Here is a 26,397-nt window from a genome sequence, read left to right on the forward strand (position 1 = left end):
GTGACACCCCCCCTCTCCTTATAAATTAAAAACACTTTTTTATATATTTAACACCATTATAAATGCTGGAGGCAAAGCAGGGTTTGCGGTGGAGGCTGACAGCTCGTGACCCCCCATGTAATAACCTCGAACCCCTTGAGGGGTCCCGATCCACAGTTTGAGAACCCCTGATGTATTCATTTGTGCGTAGAAAGTGTCCATTGCTCTTTTTGCATTCTGCCACTGTCTAATACTACCCTCAATCTATGCAGATCGTTCAATAAAAGTGGACGGTTGTTACAAAGATCTAAGGTAGGCGATGGCCTTTATACAGTAACTAAACTCTTAGATAAAGTTACTGTAGCTTTCATCACTCATTGGGAGGAATAATGATTCAGGACTGCTGCTGTTTTTGCCTTTTGTCTACTTGCATATTCAGTTGTGCTGTTTAGGGTTACATGAAGTATGTTTCTATGAAGCATAACTCTTTACAGTCAGTCTTTCAGTATAAATCCATGTGTGGTCACAAATCAGTTCTTGGGTTGAATACTCAAAACTTAACCTTTCACCTGTAAGTTTCTTAGATTCTGTAGCAAGCTCTGTGATCAGGCTTTCGTGATGTTAGCATGGATAGTACCTATAGAAAAAGAAATTGTCTTTAAATGTTTATATGAAGTGCAGACTCACTTAATATAATAACAGCATGGTTGAGAATATATGTTTGCATTGTTCAGTTATGCTTCTTTGAGTATTGTCAGTACTTATTTGTGAGAAGCACCAGCATGCTGCATAAGCCCAGGGCCCCTAGGAAAGCTTAAATTACCAGTAGATGTACAGACTTCATTTTGAGCTATGGAATACTCTAGGTAAGGCTATATAAGGACGCATAGCCCTCATGCATGCTCAGTTTCTTAAAGTAGCAGAACCAGTCCTTGAACTTTCAACTCATTGATGATTACATATATTTTGTTTTGGTTTTTTTCCCCCTAGTTAAAATCTAGTTCTAATGTAAATAATTAAAATTGGTTTTAAGTGTTTAGGCACTTAGGTTTCTACTGAACCAAAAATTTATCCCCTGTATCCCTAAGTGGGTTAGTTTTTTCTACTATAATCACAGGATGTGGGGAAAATTACTAGATTTAATGACTACCCTTCTTGGGGAAGATGTCCAAACTAGACCAGATAATCATGATGCTTAGATCAAGGAAATTTTTCCAACAGGTTTTCTGCCTGCTTGAAGTTCACTGCTCATGCCTGCAAAGACCATGTTTATCTGTTCTAGCTCCAGGCTGATGAAAAGTTGTATGAGCTTCCAGGATAGATTCAAAGTTGGAGCAGGTTCCAGGCTCTTTTTGGACGTCTTGATCCCAGAGCATGCTTAAGTCTATTTCAGAAAGATCATCAATGCTGCCTGCCAGGTTTGGGAAGCCAAGAGTGTAGCTTTGTGTTCTACACCAGTGGTTTTCAACCTTTTTTCATTTGCAGACACCTACAAAATTTTGAATGAAGGTGCAGTCCCTCTTGGAAATCTTAGACGTAGTTGGCAAATACACAGGGGTCCGCGAACCGCAGGTTGAAAACCACTGTTATACACTGAAACCTTCCTTTTCAGTATTGAGACTTAGGCTACTCGGCACTGGTGACGCCCCAGCTGGAGTACTGTGTCCTGTTCTGGACACCACAATTTAGGAATGATATGGACAAATTGGAGAGAGGTCAGAGGAAAGCAGCAAAAATTAAGGCTTCATCCTCCGTGCCGAGAATTAGGCCATAATCAGAGTTGGGTTGGTTCCCGTTCCACGCCCTCATTAAGAGGGGATACAAGTAGAGAACTTCCACTCTATCCCCATCTCAAGCTCTGTCTTCTATGCAGCCAAGTAGATGCCTACCTTGATTCAACCAAGTGTAGGGTGGTAGACACGGTACTTAAAATAAAACAAAGAATGAATTAGAGGGCTACTGTAATCTGCTTTGATGTCATCTGGGATGGAGTCGTTGGGTTGCTCTGTGGGCCCTTTGCTTCAGATTCTCCCTTTCTCAATTCCATTTTTGGCACAACGTAGCACAGTCCAAATTTCTTCAGGGTTTCTAGTCTTATTTTTCACATGGACCATCTGTTCACCACCCTATTCTTATTCCAGCTGTATTTCTTGGGGCACTTGGGTCTCATGGCCACCCACTTCTGGGGCCACCAGTCAGAGGTAGAATAGGAGTAGAGATCACTGCTTAGTCCTGTTTCTCCCCTCTTCTACACCCCCCCCCCCCCAGCCATACAACAACATCTGAGAGATCAGCCTCTAACCTGCAGATTAGCCTCCACAGAGAGTCTACTGGGAATCCACAGATGAGGAAAACACTTCAGGCTATAATCCCAACAACATTATATTTTTCTCTAGAGGATATGATGATTGGGACACTTGCTTGACAGGTCTGGAAAATGCTTAAATACTTTCAAGACCTCATCAAGGTTGTCATCTAACCTGGAACATTGATAGGTACTCGGTCTGGTTGAATTTAAAGGTCTTATGGTTCCGGCCAAGGATTTATGGATAACACCAGTCTCTGCCTGCCAGTTTCTTGGAAGGCAGATTGCTTAAGTATAAGAATTTGAATTTTTTTTTTAACCTAGCACCTAAACCCAACTTCTTTAGTTATATTTCTGGAAAATAAAATATGGGCTTTGGACAATCTCACAAAACTACCATAAATTACCAAGATGTCTGGGAAATTGATCTTTCAGTCTGGAATTCTTGCTCACCTTCTGCTTTACAAACTATCAAGCCATGGAGGTTTAATATGACTTGGGTGTCTAGGTCAATATCTCTTCCTTGCTAGGGCATGTTCCTGAAGAGCTTAAAAGGCCCAGATACCCCACATTTGTTAGCATAGCCATAGAATGCCTTATTTTTTTAGTTCTATATCGAGTGCATGTGAAGGTTTGAACTTAGTATTCAGACGCCTTTTAAATTAAATAACACCTGGTAGTAGGTATATTAATGAACTTAGAGAAATTCAGATTAGTGTAGTAAGTCTTTAAACACTACAGTAGTATGTAGAATCATAGAAATGTAGGGCCGGAAGAGTGCTCGAGAGGTTATCTAATCCAGTGTTTCTCAACCTCTTTGGTACCAGGGACCAGCTTGCTCCCTTCCAAACTGTATCAGGGAGATCTTAGAGACCAGTGCCAGTCCACTGACGGGTCATTGTGATCTAATCTATTCCCCTGTGCTGAGACAGGACTAAGTATATCTAGTCCTAGACCATCCCTGACAGGTGTTCGTCTAACCTACATTTAAAAACCTCCAGTGCCGAGATTCCACAATCTTGCTTGCTAACCTCTTCCAGTAGTTAAGTATCTTTATTGTTAGAAAGACTTTCTAAATTTCCGTTGCTGCAGATTAAACTGATTACTTCTTATCCTACCTTCAGTGCATAGAGAACTCTTGATTACTGTCTTTATACATATTTGAAGACTATCGGGTCCCCCCATTGTCTTTCCTCAAGACTAAACATGCCCAGGTTTTTTTAACCTTTTCTCATAAAGTGTTTTCTAAACCTTTTGTCACTTTTGTTGCTCTCCTCTGGACTCTCTTCAATTTGTCAACATCTTTCTTAATGTGTGGCACCCAAAACTGGACACATTGCTTTATCTGAGGCTACTTCAGTGTCTTTATTTGACAATTCTATTAAACACACCCTATAATATTAGCTTTTTTCACCACTGCATCACATAGTTGGAGTGTATTCAGTTTGTATTCCATAGTTGGACTGTATTCAGTTTGTATTCCCTTTAACTCACAGATCTTTTTCAGTGGTACAATTGCCTTGCCAGTAATTCCTCATGTTGTATTTGTGCATTTGTTTTTTTTTCCTTCCAAAGTGTGGTACTTTTCACTTGTCTTTATTGAATTTATCTTGTTTATTTCAGATCAATTTTCCAATTTTGTCAAGGTCTTTTTGAATTCTAATCCTGTCTTCCAAAGTGCGTGCAACCCATTTCAGCTTGGTGTCATCTCCAGATTTTTATAAGCATGTTCTCCATTCCATTATTCAAATAATTAATGAAAATATTTAGCACCTAATCCAGGACAGATCTCCTTGGGACCTCACTAGATACATCCTTCCAGTTTGATAGCACACCATTGATAACTGCTCTTTGGGTAGGGTTTTTCAACCAGTTGTGCACCCACTTAATCGTAATTTCATCTAGACCACATTTCCCTAGTTTGCTTAAATGTTCTTTCAGTAAAGTATTACAGTATGTAACTGCACTGTAGCTCTTGCTCTTTCTTGAATGTTTCAGTGAAAATTGGTTTTGATTTTGCCAAACTATAAGTCTTTAAAAATTGCTCTCCTCTCATCTACATTAAATGCAGCTGCAACAGGGAAAATTCTAATGAAATAGGTATGGAATGTAATTGGCATGCACTGTGTATTTATGGATGGTAACAGCTGTATATGTACATAGTGTTTACTGGAAGCTTGTGATGAATGAGCATGTTGTATGATATGTACATGGGACCTAGCCTCTTTCAAAGCTTAATTTAATGTGCACCTTTAGGAGATGTCTCTTTATGTGAATACGTTATGATGAAGTTTCATTGATCGTATGATTTTGAGAAACAGCATATATCATACCCTATGACTTATCTTCAGCCTTGTAAAAAATTTTCTCTGAATAATGAATAGTGAATGAAGCAAGGGCTCCGGAGAAGCCTCTTGTGTTTATGTAATCACTTTGCAATCCACAGAGTAGTACAAGATGCTACAATGATTGTAAGAAAAAGTTATAAGAAAAAATTGTTTGGTACTTGAAAAATACAGCATGGTTGTGTAATTCAAGACATTGTAATGTGCCCATAGAGAGGGTTAAAGTTACGCCTGCGGCCTTAACTCTAGCATTTCTTGATTCTTGAATGCTTTGCTGTGAATCCTTAATGCTCTCATAGCACATTTTTGTTAGTATACATTTATAAATTAGCATATCTCAGGACCACTTTTTAGAAATGAGCTCTCTTTTCTTTGAAAAGTCTGTTCTGCTCATAGTTGGAAGTGAATATTATAAATGCTTTTATGTGCTGCAGACCTCTACTATGTGAGAGGCAATGATTTGGAAGAAAGGGAGCTGGTTATAGATAAGGCTGAAGTAGTGCTTGTTGGCAGGGGGGAAGCATTTAGAGAAATAATATGCCATTTATTGAGGGTGGAGACACTCCACATCTTTCCATCAAAATGGTTCATAGCCACAGGATCCTCCTGAGTTCATTATTGCTCTAGACTAGCAGAAGTAGCCATTGTTGCCCTTCACCATGTGCAACTGGGAAGATTATTATAAGGTCCACACGGTGACTATAGCAGTGGTCACCTATGCATTTGTCATTTCCATGTTATCCTAATCAGAACTCATTAAAATAGTCTTCTCTTGACATTATATTTGGAAGTGCCAGCTGGTACAGAATACAGCTTCCCCTTTTTGAAGAGAAATGTGTGGCTTTGAAAAAGACACCTGGCTTTTTTATTTGCTGCTTACTGACAGACTGCTTGCTTGTCTTAAACCCAGTTTAAACATAAAATTAGTTGTGAGATTCCTGCAGTTAGTATTTAAATTTGAGCACTTTGTGACCAGCAGCAGGGCTTTATCATTTGAAGGGGCCAGTCTTTGGCATTTGTTAGTGGCATCTCATCAGAGCTAGTCTTTTGACTTTCAAAGTGTGATGCAAGGTGCATTTATTTTGTTTATCATTTGACTGTTGATTTTACCAGTGACACATCTAATTTTTGTTAATATTTGTAATGGAAGTGCCTAGATAACATAAGTACCCTGGACATTGGTAAGTGTGGTTCCAACTTCAGGATGGGCAGTGTGCCTAACAGCTTCAGACTTCTGCATTGAGCTAGCTACTCCTTTCTGAATATTCACCCATTTTATAAGCTACAATATAGGTGCTTTGAGTCTATTGAAGCAGTTTGACTTAAGACTTTAAGTTCCTCCTTTGTTTAACAGACCAGTAGCCCATTTTAGCCCAGATTCTTGGAGACTTTTTATGAAAGTAAACATGGAATTTGCAAGGCTTACCTTTGTCTAGAAGAGGTTTATCTTAAGTACCTAGTATATTTAAACTTACAAAGGCACCTTATAGACTAACAAACGTATTGGATCATGAGCCTTCATGAGTGAATACATTTACAGATCCAGACTAACACGGCTACCCCTCTGATATTTAAACTTACAAGAAGATCTGAAACTTAGGTCTATATAACCAAATATCACTTCAACTAATGTCAGAAGAAAGCTGGCAAACCATGTGTAGTTTCTGCTTCGTTGTGCCTACGTAGGGTGTTCATCTGTCAACATTGTAAAATGATGCATGTAGTGTTATAAATTGTAAACACTGAATTGATATCAAATAATAATATGCAGGAAAGTGAAACACTAGTAAAACGTTCCTTTATTTCCCATGGTTTTTTATAGGTTCCATCTAGTAGATGTTTCAGCAATACGTTGCTGCTTTCTTTAACATGAGAAGTAACTTTGACCTTCTTACATTTGGTTCAGAGAGAGAATTCCAGAGACTTAGATGAACTTTAAAAAAAAAAAAATCTTCTTGGTTAATCAGACAATTTAACAGCATAATCCACAAAGGGCGCTTAGTTATATAAGTATCAAAGGGGAAGTCTGGATCTGTAAAAGCAGCAAATAGTCTTGTGGCACCTTATAGACTAACAGACGTATTGGAGCATGAGCTTTCGTGGGTGAATACCCACTTTGTCGGATGCAAGTGGGTATTCACCCACGAAAGCTCATGCTCCAGTACGTCTGTTAGTCTATAAGGTGCTACAGGACTCGTAGTAGTTATATAAGGTGAGGGATCTCTGGCCTTATTTAGACATACATTGTAGTAATTTTTTACTTTTGTTAAACACTGTTTTCCTCTTTTAAGCAAAACTGTTAATTTCAGCCCTCTTTAGTATGAGGGCTGTTTGGGGGATCTTTCAATAGCTAATACTGACATCTTTCAATCATACCAGTAGGGGTTGCGATAGTTTCCTATTCTGAGAATATTTCATTGGATCACTAGCAACTGGCCTGAAATTCTGCTGTTATAATTTCCTATTTTAATTAAACCTTCCCATAATTAGGGGTTATTTCAATTTTTTAAATGAAATTTATGTTAAAGTAAAATTGAGTTGTAAATGAATGGGCAGCATTAAATATTTTCTGTAGTTCAGAAACTAGATACCGTGGTACTATAGAAATGCACAAAGTATGTTCTTCCAGCATTCATTCAGATTGATTGAGAATAGTTCAGTGATTTTGAGTTCAGATGGAATTTTAAAAAAAAATTAATATAAACTTTAAAATATTGGACTGGGTTCTCTCTGGTTTTTGAACATCCATGTTTATACTGTAAAGGTGTTTGTTCTCATTAGGTACAATGAAGCAAATCTTCCATATAATTGCATTAGTGAAACGTGACATTAAAGCTTAATTGGCTTATTTAAAATATCTTGCACATCAATTTCTTTTAGATTGTGAAAATTGAAAAGGTCATGAGTGCAGTTTAATATTCCTGGGTGAGAGATTTCAATTTTAGTAAAATTTATAGAGAATTAATTAGGAAACATGACTAAAAGAAAAAGGGTGTTGAATGCAAATAAGGTTGTTACCTCAACTTCTGTATTCTAATGAACATGTATCGTGGACTGTTGTGGAAATCCCTTTGGAAGTTCTGCAAGCACCCAGATTCGCTTTAAAAGTAAAAATGATATCTGCTGTTTTATAGCTGGAAATAATTTAGTTGCCATCCAAAGTTTTTAAAATAAAGTGAGTCTTTTCATGACTTTTTATTCTTACCAACTTTTGCTTTGTAGGAGATTGATGAAGCCTGTAAGAGGATAAAGCGTGAAATTGATGATTTGGGTCCTGAAGTGGGTGACATCAAAATCATTCCATTATATTCCACACTTCCCCCACAGCAACAACAGAGGATTTTTGAACCTCCTCCTCCTAAAAAACCAAGTGGAGCAATAGGAAGAAAGGTAATTGTATCAGAAAATGTTTGTACCTTAGTGTGCCGTTTACTATCTACTGGTTATAGTAGTGGGGGGATTAAATATAGTGAGTTTCCGTTGTTAATATCAAATGTATTCGGACAGCAACAAATAGAAAGCTAGGTCTCAACTCTTATTTTGAAGCAGTCTTGAGCAAAGTAATCAAATGTTTCTTAGGTTAAGGACTTACAGGGATGCTGTCAAATTAAATATTACATTTGCTTTGATATGCACTGGCTTTCAGTTTATTTCCGGGTGCAGTTCAAGGCACAGACTTACGCCTACAAAGCCCTGAATTGTTGAATGTTAACGCTGTGAATCAAATGGGACCTGGCTATCAGAAAATACTTTGCTCATGGAATACCATGATAATTCAAATAATCTGAAACAGGGTCTGACAAAATCCTTATTTTAAATGCGGTGGGTGGCCAGTTAAGGGATCTTGAATGTGGAATTTGGTCTCAGCAGAATCCTTATCTGTTGATCTTCAAGGGATGCTGTAAGGCAAGGTCTCTTGATTTTTGTTTTTTCTAGTCTTTTAAGAATTCAATGGATTAAGATAAACAATCAAAAAATAATAATAATGGAAGTCAGAAGCCATTTTTTCCTTCTCTGGGAAATACCCTGAATTGAGATCCCCTTTCCTTTATTATAACAACTCCTTTGGCCTATTGGGGTTACCATAAAACTGAAAAATTACATGTTACGACCTGAGATTGGTAGTTTTGGTGCATCTGGATATAAATGACAGTAGAAGTCACTTAGTTTTTTTAATCTATGTGGAAAATTAAGGTCACGTAAATATTGGACCCTACACTGGCTATGTTAAATTGTAACAAAGTTGAACAGAAGATTTTGAAGGTCAAAGCTGAATCATTGTATGTGCTCTAGGCAGGGTTTGTTCCTTGATTATTGCCTTTTCAGTGCAGTACAGTGCATGTAGAATACTAGTGACAACTTCTTGTGCTCTGGATGAATAAATCACTTATTAAATCTAGTGAAATCCTCCTTTTTTCCTATTGAAGTTGATTGCAGAAAGCATACAGTCTGAAATCATGAACCTAATGCAGCAACAAGATTGTATTAATAAATGACTTGAATGAATGAAATTGCTTCTCAGTGATGAACAAGTGATAGCATTGTATTTCATTAAATTTTCCTTTGTCTGGTTTTCTTGATAAGTGCATAACAGATACAAAGCTTTCAGCATCCCTTGCTGACAAAACCAGTGCTAGTGTTCAACAATGCACTCTAACCTTAGCAAGTATTGTGTTACAAGGATTGCTAGACTGGAAAAGTATAAATTGTGGGCAAAATCAGTCATAAAAACATGCATGCAATGGCTTCTGATCTAAAGTATCTAAGTAAAAATGGTGCCTGTTCTCTCTCTATTCTGATTTGTATTTGGTTGCTTTAGTGACAGAAATGTTTACTATTTTTCTCCTGCAGAGCCAATAGCTTTATTCTCTTCTGGTTTGTGTTATTAACTTGTTAAATAAATTCTGATTTCTGGATCTTTATTAGTGGCCAAAATACTCAACCCAGAGTGCAGCCTGATTTTCAGATCTCAGGTTGTTGGGAGTTAAAATGTCCACATGAAAGGTGATTTTGTGAATTTTAGCTGTGTGGATGGAACAAGGGCCAGAACTTGGATTATGGCATAACATCTTGTATGAAAGTTATTGGTATAGCCAGTATTGGTGTACTTACCCTTCATATAGCTTTTTTTAGATAATCATACTTTTAAGATATTTTTTCAAAGTATAAACCATATATGCCAAGTTTTCTATTAACCCAAGATTAGATAAACAAGAAGCAATGCTGCTTCGATGCCATCATGTTATACTTTTCCAAGTGTTGTATTGATGTCTAATTACTCTGTTTAAAATCCTTTAAATTAGAATCAAATTTTTAAGGCTGTAAAATTTAAAAACAAGTGATTTAGGAGCCCACATCACTTTTCAAACTGAATTTGGGCCCCTAAGTTACTTCGTAGGTTTTTTTAAAAAATTGCCAACAATTCCTAGTGGTTGCAAAGCAAATAAACACAATAGTTGTCATGATAACTCCAGTTCCTCTAAAATTATTAGATTTTGCAGGCACATTTCAAAAGGTTTGGTATTATTAATTAAGCATTTCATTATAGAAAGAAGGAATCTGACTCTATTACACAAGCATAATAACTTAATTCAGGTATATTAAATATATTTTAAATTCAGGTCTGACAGTTGTATGGCTTATTTCTTTAACAGGCCTAACATTTAGCAAAGCTGTAGTCAAACTGGAGAGAGACTAAACTGTTGTATCCCTTGGTGTAACCCTAGAGAAAATCATAAACACAAAGTACAGACCCGTTACTTGTTTTTATATTTTTTAATAAAGGGTGATTAGATCTATTCCCTTGCAGTTACTGAATAAACTGTTACCTGACGTATGGGCAAGGAGAAGCATGTTTTCCTTCAGATCAGTATGCCAGAGATCTGCTGCTGTATGTGCTATTCATGCTGTCTCATGGAAGGTGGGGGTGCTGGAACAATTTTTATAGTGGTGGTGCTGAGAGCCATTGAACCAAATTGTAAACCCTGTTTATAATGGAATCCATTTCAAGCCAGCCGCACCTCCAGCACCCCTAGTTCCAGCACCTATAATTGAAGGATACTTTGCGTTTCCTATTAGTCGATTGCTTTTCACTGATTAAATATATATTAAAAACAGAATGTTTTTATAACACATTTGGAATAAATGAAAAGACAACTCTGGTCATGTATCATGAAATTCTACTCTTGTCAATTAACCTATATAAATAGAGCACACCAGAATTGAAATCCCAAGTTGTTTTATTGTCATAAACAGTTTCAAATTCAGTGGAGGCACTGGGTAAAGCCATTGTATATAGAAATACAATTTTTAATCTAATAGTCAAATAAATAACTAAATTAAACAAGTCTCTAAAAAGAAAATTATGTGAAGCAAATTGTTAACTTGATATTTAAGTACCTATTTAATAGAACCACTTTGTAATTACAAAACCAGGTAAATTGTTAAATAGTCATAACTTATATTTTGTGTAATTGAGCACCGATTTATTTTTTAATTTCAAAACAATTTTTCATGTTTTAACTTCCATTTTGGTTTGTCGGATTTTTTCAAAGGCTTTTACATACTTAAAACAGCGGTTAAGCAGGTATGCTTATTTAGTTTCAAGTGACATTTACAATAGAAACTTACAATGGGTTTGGCCTATTGAAGGTTTGGGTAGTGCATATTTTTTTCACTTGATATGCTGAGTGGCATCTTTGGAGATTGTGACGTGCAATAACTATTACTGGATCTATGTGGACTGAGCACATAGGCGCAAGGTGACCCCATACAATTTTCAGCAGCAGAAGTGCCTTAATTGGCAATAGGCTCTTCAGGGGAATATTAAATGTTATGGGTGGAGCCAACGGCTTCCACTCCCAGTTGGGACTTTTGGAATGTGGGCACGGATGCCAGGCACATCTGCAGAGCTAAAAATATTATGCATGTTAGGCTCATATAAAAATGTATTTATAATAAATAATTAAGTATCTCATAGCAAGCTGGATCAGGGTGTGTATGTAGTTTATGGACGTGGATTAATTTAAGTCTTTAACATAGACACTAGTTTAATTTACATTTTAAATGATTAATAGAATTAATGTGAAAATGAATCAATCTGTTCTCTTACAATTTTAATTTGTTCAAGTATTTATGGCTTTTATTTAAGTGGTGAGTTTGTACTGATGACATCTGGATGAATGTATTAATTTTTGTTTGAACCGTTCTGTATAACGTACTGTTTCTTGTTTGAGTTTGATACAATTCCAGTTCAGTACAGAAATATTTTTCAACCTCTGTATTATTTTAACTGTGTAGCAGCTTTTAGAGTGTGGGCTTGCATAGAAATCTTCTTGCTGGGGTAATGAGTAGCAAAACGGTTAGGGGAAGGGAGCTGGGGGGCTATACCCTGTCACTGACTTTGTTTTTATCTGGGACAAATATTGTTTGCCTCAAGTTCCTAATCCATCAAATGTAGATATTTACCATTATAAAATACTTTGCAATTCACAGGTGAAAGGCATGTTTAAATTCCCTTGGTGTTACGCTAGAGAAGTTCTAGAGATAAACAAGTAAAAAAAACTCACGTAGAAGAACAACTTTTAACTTCATTTATTTACAGTCACTGTAGTTCAATGACAACTTAATGCTTTGTGGTGGAGTGTGTTCCACTTAATTCTTATACTCACAGGTATAATTTAAGTGAATGGAATCTTGTCATGAAAATCAGTTTGATTTAACACAAGTTGGACTTTAAATGTTCAACTGTTTTATTGCAGTAATTTTAAAAATTGAGTAATTACACATGGACATTTCTGGATTTTACTTACCAAGATCTTAATTCAGGGTTCTGTGATTGTTAGAGGATTTCATTAGCACCCATAGGAGGGAAAGAAATGTAGAAAATATTCAGAACCCTGAATTCAGATCTTGACTGGGGAAAAACTTCATATTTGTACCCTCTGTAGTACATTGTGTAACACGTGATTGCAGTTCTAGTTAACTAGTTTTCACTGATTTTATACATTTTTGAATCCTTCAGGTAACATTCATTTTAATAGACCTGCAATGTGTGAAACAGAGGTGTAAAGCCATGATTAACATCAGTATGAAGTATTAGCTCTTTGAACTTTATTTTTAAACTAGCATGTTTTGTAACTTTATTGAGTTTTCAGTGGAGAAAATAAGGGAGAGAGGGGAGTTCTTAGTGGACAAAATCAGGGCTTTCTCATCAGCAGAATGCCAGTTTATAGGTTCCAGTGAGATTTATTCTTGTTTGTGACTGTGTCCTAGGTCACAGCTCTAAATGGTGGTTAACGTAGTGCAACTGAGAATTTGCTCTCAAGATTTCAAAAAGTTAGTGTAGATACTGAATTGCTGCTCTCATCATAGCTGCATGTATTATTGCATGTTTCAGTTGTTTATATTTACTATAGTATCTGTATCTTGATGTACAAATTTTTTCTTTTTTTTTCCCCAACAGGTTGTCGTATCCACTAATATTGCTGAAACATCATTAACAATAGATGGTGTTGTGTTTGTGATTGATCCTGGATTTGCTAAGCAAAAGGTAAATGTCTTAACCTAAATTGCTTCTTGCTTAATTAGGGCAGAAAATGTTTGGGAACCTGGCTTGCACATATGTCTTTAATTTCTACAAATATTGTTTAATGTCTTTTGTAAAAAATAAATCTCATCTTGTGAGGGGAAGATTAGGCCTTTGGTGTTCTGGCTGTGAATGTCTCTATTTTTGCCTGACCAACTGAAAACAGGAACAGAGACTTCCATGTTTTCTTTTCCCTGACCTTCCTTTCCCTGTTATGTAATGTCACCAATAGCAGTGCAGGATTTTGTTTCTGCAGCTCTTACATAAAATGTTTTTCTTTACCATATGGCTCAGCAGCAGCCAAATGTTTGCTTCTATTGTGTTTTATTTGTGAGGGAGCAGGGGTGTTGGTCAGAGGTTTTGGGGTTTTTTTGCACAGGTTCCCAGGACAGGTATGGAGTGAAGGAGCAGCAGCACAGGTTCAGTCTCTGTAGAAAGGGGGTGTGAAAGATGTGGGCTGACCAAGTGGACAAATAGTTGTGCAACAGAGTTCAGGACCCGTTTGTAGGGGCTGAAAGTGCAGCGGTGGTAGCACATTCACCTACCAAAGGAAAGCTTTGCCTTGTTGCTTTCTACAGGAAACTCAGGCCATTTGAAGGAAAATTAGTGTCCAGTCCTACTCAATCGAAAGGAAAATTACTGTTGTGTGTTGACTTCAGAGATGAGGAGCAACAGAAGAGGTCTAACTTGCATTACAGACTTGCTCCAATCCTCTCCTTTTAATTATTCATGCTTTTCTGAAATTCTTGGGCTAGAATGGTCTTCTTAGTCTCAAGTCCAGAAATGATTTTTTGAAAGTTTGAGCAAATGCAGTTCATCCATTATTGAGATTTCCATATGTTTTAAGAAAAATCATGAAGATCCTATTGGTGCAGTCAAATATCGTACATGCATAACTAAAAAATGGTTGGATTGATTATTTGATTCCCGCCTGTTTTTGCAGACTGAGATTTAAGCAAAAGCTGTGTTTGAAAAAATAGGGCAAGTTTTAAGTTGCATGTCCAAATATTTTCACTTGTATACAGTAGGACTGTGTTTGTGGCTTATTAATCTAAAGTTATAGCAGTCGAAAACATTGGAGTATTGTGAAGTGCTTAATTTTTTATTTTTTTTAAAATCAATCTAAATCATGAGGGTGCCTTACAATCTGGCCCAGAGTTTGTCTTCTCAGTTCTTTGAGAGAGGTGGCTTTGGCAATGTCTCACTGTGTGCAGGAGGCATCCGCCCATACAGAACTAGATCATAAAATTGAAGATCCATTGGCATTTTTTCAAATTTAAAAAATAATTCCATGCAAAAACAACCCTTGTTTTGATGCAACATTAAGGTAGAGAAATTCATCACTAAAATTCAGCAAATTCAGTATTCAAGTGAAAAGATAAAATTCTACTACTACTACAGATACCTAACTCTTCATCATTAGCTCTCAAAGCACTTTACAAAGATCCAACTTACAGATGGGAAATAAGGAGGTAAAGTGACTTACCTAAGGTCACACAGCAGGACAGTGGCTGAGCCAGGAATAGAACCCAGGCCTCCTGAGTACTAGTCTAATGCTCTAGTGTGTAAGCCACACTGTCTCCTTAGTTTACTTCTTCTACTTCAAAATATAGTCTCTTGAGAGCCTTAAAAATCACTGTGAAATAAACTGTAGAGCCGAGACTAATTTATAATATAACCTTATATGTAAGTTGTAGTAATTTTTGTCTTGATTATTTTTTAGTCTTGATCTACAAAACAAACTAGCTTTGAAGAAAACACGTTCAAGTAGTTTAATATTATATTTGTGAATGTTTAAAGCTATTGAGTTGAGGAATATATATATTTTATTTAGATCAATTCACAGCTAGAGCAGCTTAGATCTTGGGGCCTTCTCTTTAGATGTCCATACCTTTATAACACACAAAAAATTAGTTCAGTAAACACCCTAACATAGATTTTAAACAAAAATTCAAGCAAGTCTGCAGACTACATGCATCTAGTGTAAGGAAAGTTCTTTAATTTCCAGTTTGTATTTTGTACTACATGACAGTTTACTTACGTTTTAAAATAGTCTTGCTTTATGTCATCAGCACAGTTTTACAAGTTTTTGATTTCCTGACCCCTCAGTACTTGATTAGCCAATCTTATAATTACATTGAGGCTGCCTGTTTTTGCATGGAATTATTTGAGCACCAGTAGTGTGTTTAGCGCTATATAGAACAAATGGGAGACATTAGTCCTGCCAGGAGAATCTTATAAGCTAAACATACACACACATATCAAAAGTGAACAGGGAGCCTAGCTGGAAAAGATGTTAACAAATGAGTTGAAAAGTAAACATTTCTTAGTTTAGAGGGGCAAATGTATTTGAAGCTTTCCATTACCAATCCAGTTGTTTTCTGTAGCCAGAAAGTTTCTCTGACATTAATGAATGCACATAATCTTCTAGTTAGAAGCAGTGTTTGAAAATTTAGACTAACATCTTTTTATTTCCTGCATAGCATTTTTACCTATGTGTGCGCGTTACTCACTTTTCTTTTCCCTGCTTCGGACTCCACTATTACATAGGTATACAATCCTCGTATTAGAGTTGAATCTCTATTGGTGACAGCGATCAGCAAAGCATCTGCTCAGCAGAGAGCTGGCCGTGCTGGTCGTACTAGGCCAGGCAAGTGCTTCAGGCTTTATACGGAGAAGGCGTACAAAACTGAAATGCAGGTAAGATTACTTGAATGCAGAATCTCAAAAATTGCTTTACCATACAAGAAACCTGAAACAATCCCCCGCCCCTCCCAAAACTTGGTAACTCCACCCATCACAAAAACAAAAAGTGGAACAAAGTACAACAACTCCACAACCCACAGACTTTAAAAAGAAAGTGCTCGAAGAAAACATATTACCTCACCCACCGTGTCTCACTTTTACTAGATATTGCCAGGGTGTTTAAGGTTGATGGAAAGGCGGGAGAATTAAAAGCAAAGTGGAAAACAAACTTGTTTTTTTTTGTGTGTTTTTTTTTGTGGGGGCCAGGACAACACCTACCCTGAAATTCTGAGATCCAACTTGGGATCTGTGGTGTTACAGCTGAAAAAACTTGGTATAGATGACTTGGTGCACTTTGATTTTATGGACCCACCAGGTATGAATTTGATATCAGGTTTGTTTAGAATTATAGCTTGTGGATGTACTTTTGCAAGTAGTTTACTTTCTGTTACTCTAGAACATGTTAATTTCAGTGGATATTGTGTAAGTAGAGACTAATAAAATGAAGTAGCATTCTATCTGCCAGTTGTATTTTAACTATTTTGTCATTATCCATAATCAGCTTTCTCCAGGTTATCCTGTTTTTTAGTGCTCACACCCTTTTGTTACCTCCTCTCTTCCCTCCCTCCCCCAAACCCCAATAACAAAACAAACAAAACACAACTCATCTTTCTGTCATTGCTTGCATGAGTGCTTTCTTTTTTATTTAAGCAAGGAGTTCCACAACATGCCCCCTGTTTGGAGAGGATAAGGCAAAATCAAATCATCTGTGTTAGAAAACCTATTAGTTTAGTTAATGAGGTTTTTTTACTTAACACCTTGATTACACAATCTGATTGCACATCAATTAACAATCCCATGTAAATAAAATTGGCCAGTACTTTTAAAGTTTAATGCACACTTTGGCATATTGAAGCATAAAATGAAAGTTCCAGCTCAATTGTGAATTTAATTTTTGTAAACCTTTAAAAATTTAAAAGAAGCCAGTTCATGTTGCTACTTAAATATCAGGCTGGACGCTGATTTTTAAAAAGATATATGGCAGTATTTTTAAGTCCCTGTTAAGCATTGGAATACAGTCATACAAATAAGTCAGAATCCTTGTTCCCATGCAGGAGATGTGCATAATGGTAAATAGTATTACTTTATCTGTATACATTCATCTGGAGGAATAGAGGACAAGGATAGCATTTTTGTAGGACCAGAGGACGTTTATTGAGACTGCAGGCATTTAATGTTCTTTTTTTAAATTTAATTTAATTTTATTTTATTTTAAAAGTCTGGCCTAAAATAGTTTGGTATTCAAAAAGTGACTTTGGACTTACTTTGTATGAAACTAAAGGAAGGGTAAGACATGTCAGCGCACTTGGTATAATAAAATATATCCATGTCACTAAATATTTGACACTCTTCATACCACTTGTGTCTGGATTCTGAAAAGTGCTTTTTAAAAACAAAACTCAGCCTGCAGATTTATTCGCAATAAAAATTTAGTTTCTTGTTGGTGAAGATGGCAAACTTTTACTAACATAATTTTTGCGAAAGAATGACAAAACTATCAAGAAATAGGGTGGAGATGTAATATTTAATTTTGAGCAAGGTAAATTTAATACATTCTTAATTAGTAGGGTGGCCAGATAACAAGTGTAAAAAATTGGGATGGGGATGGGGGTGGAGGAGTAATAGGTGCCTATATAAGAAAAAGCCCTAAAAAATGAGACTATTCCTATAAAATCGGGACATCTGGTCACCCTATTAAATTAGTAAAGCAATAATTAAACCATGCTGTCTGACACAGCCTTTTTGCAAGTTATAGCAAATAAAGAGCTTCTTGCCGTGTCTCATATGTATGGACCTGTTTGCGTGCACTTTCTCTCTGTAGACCCAGAAAAACTTTCATTTAAAAAAAAAAAAAAGTACACATTTTCAAATGTACCAAGTTAAAGAGAGAATAGTAAGAATTAAGCTTAGGCTTTCTAGTAGTAAAATTTTTGAAGTTCATTACAGTTAAAACCCAGATGTCATGATAAATTTGTAGCCATCTTTAATAGGGTAAATTAGCTCACTTAAAAAAAGGCTTTGAATCTTGTGTAGAAATCTGATATCAAACTTTGAGTATTTTGTGATTCATTGGTTGCTAGATCTCTATAATTGCATTTGATGACCACTTGTGTTCTGAATTTGGTCCACTACAGAAAGAAAAAAATGATATTGTGTACAATAGTTTGTACTTTGTCACATTGTTGCTTACTAAAGGCAGCTTGACTAATAGAGTGTTTTTCTTTCAGCTCCTGAAACTTTGATGAGAGCCCTAGAGCTTTTGAATTATCTAGCTGCTTTAAATGATGATGGAGACCTGACTGAATTGGGATCCATGATGGCTGAATTTCCACTGGATCCACAGCTGGCTAAAATGGTTATTGCAAGTTGTGACTACAACTGTTCTAATGAGATCCTATCTATTACTGCCATGTTGTCAGGTAATAGCAGGGGGAGGGAAAAAGATGCCAAACAAAGCCCAGCTCTCCAGTTTGAGAAAACATTTTAGTTTTCCAACATCCGTACATATAAATTATTACAAACATGCCTTTTAATAAAGCTAGAATTGTGCCTTTCGAAGCTTATTGTATAGAATTATTCGTAGTGGGTTAAAATTTAGAAATGAAATTAACACTTACTAAAGCATGCACTATGCATGACATGGTGAAACAAGAATTTGACTTCCTAGATTGTAGCTAAAATATCTTGATTTTTTTTTAATCTGGAAGAATTCTAGGCCATTGGAACAGAAATGTCTATTGCTTTGCTTAGTTTGGAAGAATTCCAGGCCATTGGAACAGAAATGTCTATGAGGATTGTTGTCCATTTCTGTTGAGGACTAGGAGTATCAATTGAGCCACTTTATTTTTAACATCCCCAATCTAATTTGTGGTATTCCTTTACATAATTCGTAAACCCAACTCTTCACAAAGTGATCTGATTTTTAAAAAAATAATTACTAACCTTAAACTCAGATAAATACTACATAAATTTCCCAAGTTTTCAAAGTAAAAGGGAAACTCAAAAAGGGTAGTGACATATTCCAAAAATGGAAAAGAAAATTTCATTCTATAATACATTTAATGGATATGTCTGCGCAGCTATATTTTGCTGCTGCAAAACATGAATGTTAGTATGCCGTAGCAGAGCTGCTTGTCAAGAAATGTCTTCTGCGGGGGGAAAAAACAAGAAGCCAAGTGGGTTCCATGTTTAAATCCCCAGTTATATAGAATGATTGACTTTATGCTCAGTCTTAACAAGATGGCAGCAAGTTTTATCCATTGTGGTGATGAGGATATTAATATTGGTTCTTACCGTTTACAGACTTGTTTACAATACAATTTTACTTCTGATCCTTCTTGAAATGGTTCAAGCTTAATGTAGATGATTAGAAAAATGTTTTGGCTAAGTGTAAAATCTTGCTTTAGTTTAGTCTTGCAGCATATTAATGATGTGAAAGTTTTGTAAGAACAAGCTAAAATGTTTGCAGCGTTTTTTGACTGTTCAGACTCAGAGCAGATGGGCAGGGCAGAATCTAATCATTTTTAACTAAATTATAGCCTTATTTGCGGAGGTGGTGGTAGGTTGGTGCCTGCCTTTTCTGTCACTTTTTCCTTTCCCCTTCCTACCCACCCCAAAAGTTATATTAAAGTGAAAGTGTAAGGCAAATAAACTTTTGAAATTATTATCTTGCCTTTTGTTTTCTACTGAGTATGTTATGGTTATCTAGATGAATAGTACACAGCAATCTGGGGTCTAACTCTACAGGGCACTAGCATGTCACACACTTAACTGTCTATGTGGTCCCTGCTACCATACAATAGGGGACATTCACCTGCTGCTATTTCAAAGCTGAGGGCACCCTAGGAAACTTCTAGTGGGAGATAGTGGGGTCCATGCAGACAGTTAGCGTGTGGCATGTAGTGCACTGTAGATTTACACCCCAGCTTGTTGTGCACTGTTTGTCCAGACAAGATGCCTTTTTTTCTTCTATATATATTTCTGCCCTCCAAGCCTACATTTAAAAATATCACCACCATCTATTAGGATAAATAGTAATATATAGAAAGCTGGCCGCTTAGGATGGTCTCTTTCTTGGATGTAGTTAAACTACTGTTTGTTAAAACCAAAAATCGTTCTACAAGGCAAACAGCTGGGCTGGTGATGACATGTTGCAGAAAGCACCTGTAGGAGCTGTCCAGAATCCATTCAGAGATTAGCTGTTTGGATTAAATGGAAGAACTAAATCCCAAAAAGGAGGAAGGGATAGCCAAATTATTGAACACAATAGCAAATAAGTTAGTTAAACCTTCATTCAATAAATTCCTTTTACAAAAGGCTGTTTTGAGGAGTGTGAAGGCTTATTTAAATCAGCGAAGGCATTCCATATTATTCATCCTTAACTCACTGTTTTGAATACTTTGTAGCACTTGCTAAATTGCAGGCTTATGGAGATCTCTGCCACATCTAGGAAAAACAGTGAGTCAATGAAGTGACAGCATAATTAAGAATTTGTTTTTATTAGCTCAAGTTAGACTTACCTTTTTAATTTTTTTTTATTTCCTTGATTTTCAAATATGGGACTTTAAAGATGTGGGGTTGTGGAAGAAACATCTTCATTTACATTGTATTTGATCCTTTGGTCTTTCAGATTTGTTACCATGTGAATTGAAGAGTAGGGTTCTTCCACTAACATTGCTGTTACAATGTCCACCTTTATTGGAATTTCATGCAGTATTCAACTTGTGCAGTATAGCTGGTCTTTAAATGTAGCATTTACTACCTTTTATGAGAGAGAAAAATCAAAAGGTCCTTGTCTGTGTTACAGACAAATGATATCTAGAATAGCGTTTCTAATTAGGTTTGTAGGCTTTAGTTGTGAAAGTGCAAAACGTCCCAAGTGACTGGAAAAATAAAGAACATAGGCCTTCAAGGCTCTCCTTTCAGCATGTTTCACAGCATTAAATTAACTTAAAACACCTACAAAACCTTATGATGCTGTCTACTTAAAGAAAAACCAAACTCTGTGGGTTTTTTTTAAATGAGGTGAAGACCTTGTATAACAACTTTCAACCGCATGAATTAAAATTAATGTTGCAAACCTATCAAAATGGGGTGGCTGCTTATAAAATGTTGACAGACCATAGAACTAAGTGATGCTGCAGTAAATATTTGTGCACTTAAATTGTCCATTCGTCTGTTAGATTTTTGGCACTTAATTTCTGGTTTTGAATTAAAAGTCAAAGCATGCTTTAGGGATAAAATCATGTGTATAAGAGAAACTGAGGATAGGCAGAATTCATCAACTTCAGAGTGGGAGTTTTATTTCAAATAGTGCCAAAGGGCGGTTAACCTTCCACCACTACCGCTACCATCATGACCTTGGACTTCTTGATACTTTCTCATTCACATAAGTTTCTGTGCACCAGTGCTGATAGCAATACCTACTGGAGGTGACAGAATACATGTAAGGTTGAAATTACCTAGCAGCAGACTAGTAGTAAAGTTTCACCAGCTGCACTAGTGCAATATAGTTTGAAAACTCTCTTCTGCACTTCTGTCCATACAGAGCCTCTCCGAAAAAAACTTCCTCTTAGACATTTATTGTCACTTTGATACTGCTGTGTGGTACAGCTATCAGCACTGGGTCTTGAACTAAGATCTGTTGAGCCTTCTAGTATATTTAGGCAATCTTGATGGCCTTCAGAATAGAGATTTTGATGCCTACATATAGTTTTAGTCAAAATAATCAGGTACTCTGTAGCTTTGAAACCCTCTTGTCTTACAGATGTGGTTAGGTGTTGATGTACCAAATCAAGGTAGTAAACAGTCCAAGATGCAGTTGGAGGCCATCCTGCCCTGCCCTATGCTCTGTGAACTGACCTAGCTAGGCCTTGTTCCTCTATCTGTGAATGCGTGACTCATCGATATGGGCGTTTGTGTTGGGCCCATACCAACCTTGTTTAGTCCCACAGTGTTTTGTTCGCCCCACGGAAGCCAAGAAAGCAGCAGATGAAGCCAAGATGAGGTTTGCCCACATAGATGGAGATCATTTGACCTTGCTGAATGTCTACCATGCTTTCAAACAAAGTAAGTGTAAACCTAAGCATTTATATAATATGCTTTAACTCTTAATATTACTATCCTCTATGCCTGGTGTCAAGTGTGAATTAAGCGACCCTATTTCAAAGTACCAGTTTGTTATATAACACAGTATTTTTAAATAATTTTTTAAATAAATAAATGTTATCACACGAGGAAAAATTGGCATATTTTAACAATACTGTCTCTTACCTTTGAACCAGGAAGTAATCTCATTTATCTGGAAGACTGACTTTAAGACCTGAACTCATGTCTGCTGCCCAGTTGTATGTTCTGACTACTAGTTCCCCTCCTGCTTCTGCTAGATCTGCTCCCTGGGTTGCCTCTGTGCCTTTCTGAATTGGCTTAGGCACTGTGTTTTTCAGGTGGCAGATGCAGATAGTCTAAGAAGCTATTTTAAGAAGTTTGTAGAGTTTTATAAAATGTTGGAGGTGTTTCTGATGTTTCTTTACCTGTAAAATTACATGCCATAGTTATTACAAGTCCACCTGTCTTGCTGAGAGGGAGAGAGAATAAAACCTATACATGTAAAATCCCTTTAAGAGAGACTTGAAATGGCACATCTGTATCCCTCAACCAAAAAAAATTTTTTGTTTTGAAGTTGTGTATCTTGGTCTGGCCCAGGTCTTGAAATGAATGCTGGGTAGCCTTGGACAGCAAGGAATCTACCTTTCCCAGGCATATGACATACACCTCTACCTCGATATAACGCTGTCCTCGGGAGCCAAAAAATCTTACCGTGTTATAGGTGAAACTTATATCGAACTTGCGTTGATCCACCGGAGTGCGCAGCCTCTCCCCCCCCAAGCAGTGCTTTACCGCGTTATATCAGAATTTGTGTTATATCAGGTCGTATTATATCGGGGTGGAGGTGTATTCGGCATAGAAAACCTGAATTTTGCTTGCCTTCGGCAGAGTGTAATGTCTCTGGGGAGTTTGAGGAGGGGTTATTTCAGATTTTATGGGGAGGAGAGGAACATTTCAGGGACCAGGTTGATTTGGAAAAAAGGCTGGTTGGGGGCTGGGATGTTGGAATAAGTCTCGAGGAGATTAATTGTTGGAAGAGCACAGGTGACATGTCAGTAGTGAATGGTAAGTTTATCACATGGCTCCGTAATTTATTACATGGATATCATTTGTACATATCTGGTTTGTATGTATATATACAAACACAGTATCCTCTCCTTCAAAACCATCACTCATTTTGTTCAAAAATATTTTGGCAGTTTGAGCAAGATCAAAATGACAGAGAGAACTGCTTATCTTCACCTATCTGTCTTTTTGAAAAATAACTATAAAAGTGGGATCCTGGGTTTCAGTATTTTCCATCAACGATTTCCATGTCAAATTTGCTCTTTTTATAAGTCAAAAGATCACACCAGTTGCCAAGAAAGCTTAACCTGAAGTTTATTTTTACAAAATCAGTAAAAGAAATAAAAAGAAAAAAATGTTGAACTCAAGACTTGGCTGGCAGCTTTGGTGTATGATGCAAAATTGAATCCAGTTTACTCTTCCATTGCAGCACTAACAGGAGTAAAAGCTGTAGGTTTTTAAAGTTAAACTTGTCTGTAGAGTAAAAATGCCATTATTACCTGGTTGCTTTTTTACTATAACCACATGTGATGCTCCAGTAGCAAGAGAGATTGTCCATCTTTTCTGATAAAGAGCCTACAGATGTCTTCAGATCTTCACTTTGAGCAGTAGTTAAGAGGCTTCTGTGAAAATTCACTATCCGTTTTGGAGAACCTGGCACTGCTGCCACCTTTATGTTGTCTGCTCTTTATATTGAGGACTTGAGGCTCCAGGATTCTCCATGTACCTTTTATGAACACTTAATTTGAACATTATTTTGGAAGCCTGCAAGTGAAGGAAGTGCTTGACTTGGAGGGTGAAAACGGTGCTGCTTATGAAAATTAGATTTAGAATACTCTACTGAAAATGATAGCAGCTTTCAGTCCTCACTTAGCATCAAAATAATATTTATTGGTGGTGGTGTGTTGGATCCTAAGTCTATCTTAGTTGGGATCCAGCGGTTGTGGCAAATACCTTAGTGTTAGTACACCGGTTTTTGCTCCCAAAAGAGTCTTGTGCTGTTATGGGTACAGTTTTTCGTCCTAAACTGCTGTCCCTTTAAAAGTACAAGTACTCTGGTGAAGCATATGTTCAGTAATGATTAAAGGAAAACTGACTAGACAGTACATTTACAACAAGGGGCTGTGGTGATATGTTCAGTTTGAGTAAAATGCCACTCTCTGCATGTGGAAATATCTGGGGAACCAATTATTGCTTAATTTCACTGTGTTCCTATGGTACCTTATTTTGAGGTGGGAGGCTGGAGACTGCAAGTGGATATTCTTTTGTACAGGACATTATAAAACTCCTGTTAAGTTCGGTGAAGGGTATAAAGATTAAATGGCATGCAGTTGAGATTTTCTCTCCAGTGTTTGGTTTAATAACTTTAAATTACTCTAGGGCTAGCTTGTACTGTTCATTCTACCAAAAAGCCTCTACATTAATCCTTTGTTTGAAAGGTGTCTTATGAGAGGAAAGTATAATCTATTTTTAATAGTTAAAACATCTTGGCTTCAACAAAATAACTTGACAGCTTCCTCAATAAGAAATTTATCTTTTTTTGCTGGTCTGAAAATACAGAATACTTACTCAGAAAACAAGTACCTTAAATCTTGCACAACTTTGTATGTTTCACTTGTTTGTTTATACTTAAGTTTAGGATCACTTCTCTAAATGTTCAGGCTAGTGTCCTTTAAGAATGAAGTGATACTACAATCTAATTTCACCCGGCATATATAAAGTATTCATGAACATGGAAGACCTATTTTAACAAATAATATAGTAATAATACATTAAGACAAAAGAGGTAGTTTTGTTCTACTTGGCACTGGTGAGGCCTCAGCTGTGTGGTCACCACATATCAAAAAAGAGGTGGACAAATTGGAGATTCCAGATGAGAACAAAAATGATATGTTCAGAGAATATGACCTATGAGGAAAGGTTTAAAAAACCCAACAACCTGGTCATGTTTAGCCTTGAGAAAAGGAGAGAGGAGGGACCTGACAAGTCTTCAAATATGTTAAGGGCTGTTTATAAAGAGGACGTCCCTGGCCACTGAAGGTGGGCTAAGAAGTAATCTGCAGCAAGGGAGATGTCAGTCAGGTGTTAGGAAAACTTTCTAATTTAAGGATAGTTTCAGTACTGGAACAGGCTTCCAAGGGAGGTTGTGGAATTTCCGTAGTTGGAGGCTTTTAAGAACAGATTAGACAAACACCTGTCAGGGGTGGTCTTAGATATACATGGTCCTGCCTCAGATGTCCTTTTGAGCTCCTTTCCAGCTCTGCATATCTGTGATTACTAATCTGACAAAAGCACCATTACTTAAAGCCACAAAGGTGGTTTCAAGTGCATCATTTGAAGATAAACTGGCATTGCAGAACTACATAAGAATGAAACACATTTCTTAGGTAGTTCCGGTATTGTCTACATGTTTCTGATTTTTGTTATTGAAGGGAACTGATGCTGTGTTTAATGTTATCACCCTCCTTTAAACTCGCTGAAATGAGCTAATGTTACAATGTCTCGATAGAACCACCATTTCCGAACAGTAAAAGGAGTAAAGTGTGAGCGTACCCGTGGTAGGCAACTAGTCTGGATAATCTAGAGCACTAGAAGTATGGAATTCTGGAGATGTTACTGTGATAGGCTGTGCCTGGCCACTTATGTCTGCTTTCATTTTCCCTTCAAAAGGCAGAAAACACTTAACCTACCACTCCTCTAAGGTAGCTAAAGCATGCTTCTACTGCTCTTTAAAGATGAAAAAGCTCTATAAAAGCACTTAATATTTAAGGAGGTTTTATTTTTATTCATTTGATTTAGTTGATGTATCAGTGCAATATAGTTGTACTAGTCTCTCGTGTTCATTACCCATATAAAGTTAGTAAAGATTTCCACATGCTATTTGCAGCCTGTTCATTTTTCCTAGCAGTGTGGGCCAAGGGTATTTGCACTTGTGTTGCATAGTGCCTCTCATCTTAGGAAGAAAGAAATTCATTGGCATAGCATTACAGCAAGACAGTAATGTTTAAATGTGTATGTGTGTTACCGCACACAAAAAATTCTAGGTATATTCTTTGGTCCTGGCCCCACATTTCCTGAGTAGAAGACAGTTTAGCCAAGTTATCTAATGTATAAAATCCATTGAAGAGCCTAAGAACTGTTAGCACTTATAAAATATGGATTTTGTTTCTGGTTCATCTGATTGACCATTCACTTGGTCACTG

The 26,397-nt window shown here is 36.7% G+C and overlaps 1 protein-coding gene across 1 annotated transcript in view; it reads left to right on the plus strand.

Annotated features, from left to right (window-relative positions):
• The window catches only part of DHX15 (DEAH-box helicase 15), a 61,061-nt gene that overhangs the window by 27,130 nt on the left and 7,534 nt on the right, over positions 1-26,397 (plus strand). Inside the window, exons 6-11 of the mRNA XM_045018047.1 lie at positions 7,852-8,019; positions 13,094-13,180; positions 15,767-15,916; positions 16,229-16,337; positions 18,250-18,441; positions 21,968-22,090. Of these exons, the coding sequence (XP_044873982.1) occupies positions 7,852-8,019; positions 13,094-13,180; positions 15,767-15,916; positions 16,229-16,337; positions 18,250-18,441; positions 21,968-22,090 (829 nt within the window). The remainder of the gene's footprint in view (positions 1-7,851; positions 8,020-13,093; positions 13,181-15,766; positions 15,917-16,228; positions 16,338-18,249; positions 18,442-21,967; positions 22,091-26,397) is intronic.

The sequence above is a fragment of the Mauremys mutica genome, chromosome 5 (genome assembly GCF_020497125.1).
Source record: "Mauremys mutica isolate MM-2020 ecotype Southern chromosome 5, ASM2049712v1, whole genome shotgun sequence".
Taxonomy (NCBI): Eukaryota; Metazoa; Chordata; order Testudines; family Geoemydidae; genus Mauremys; species Mauremys mutica.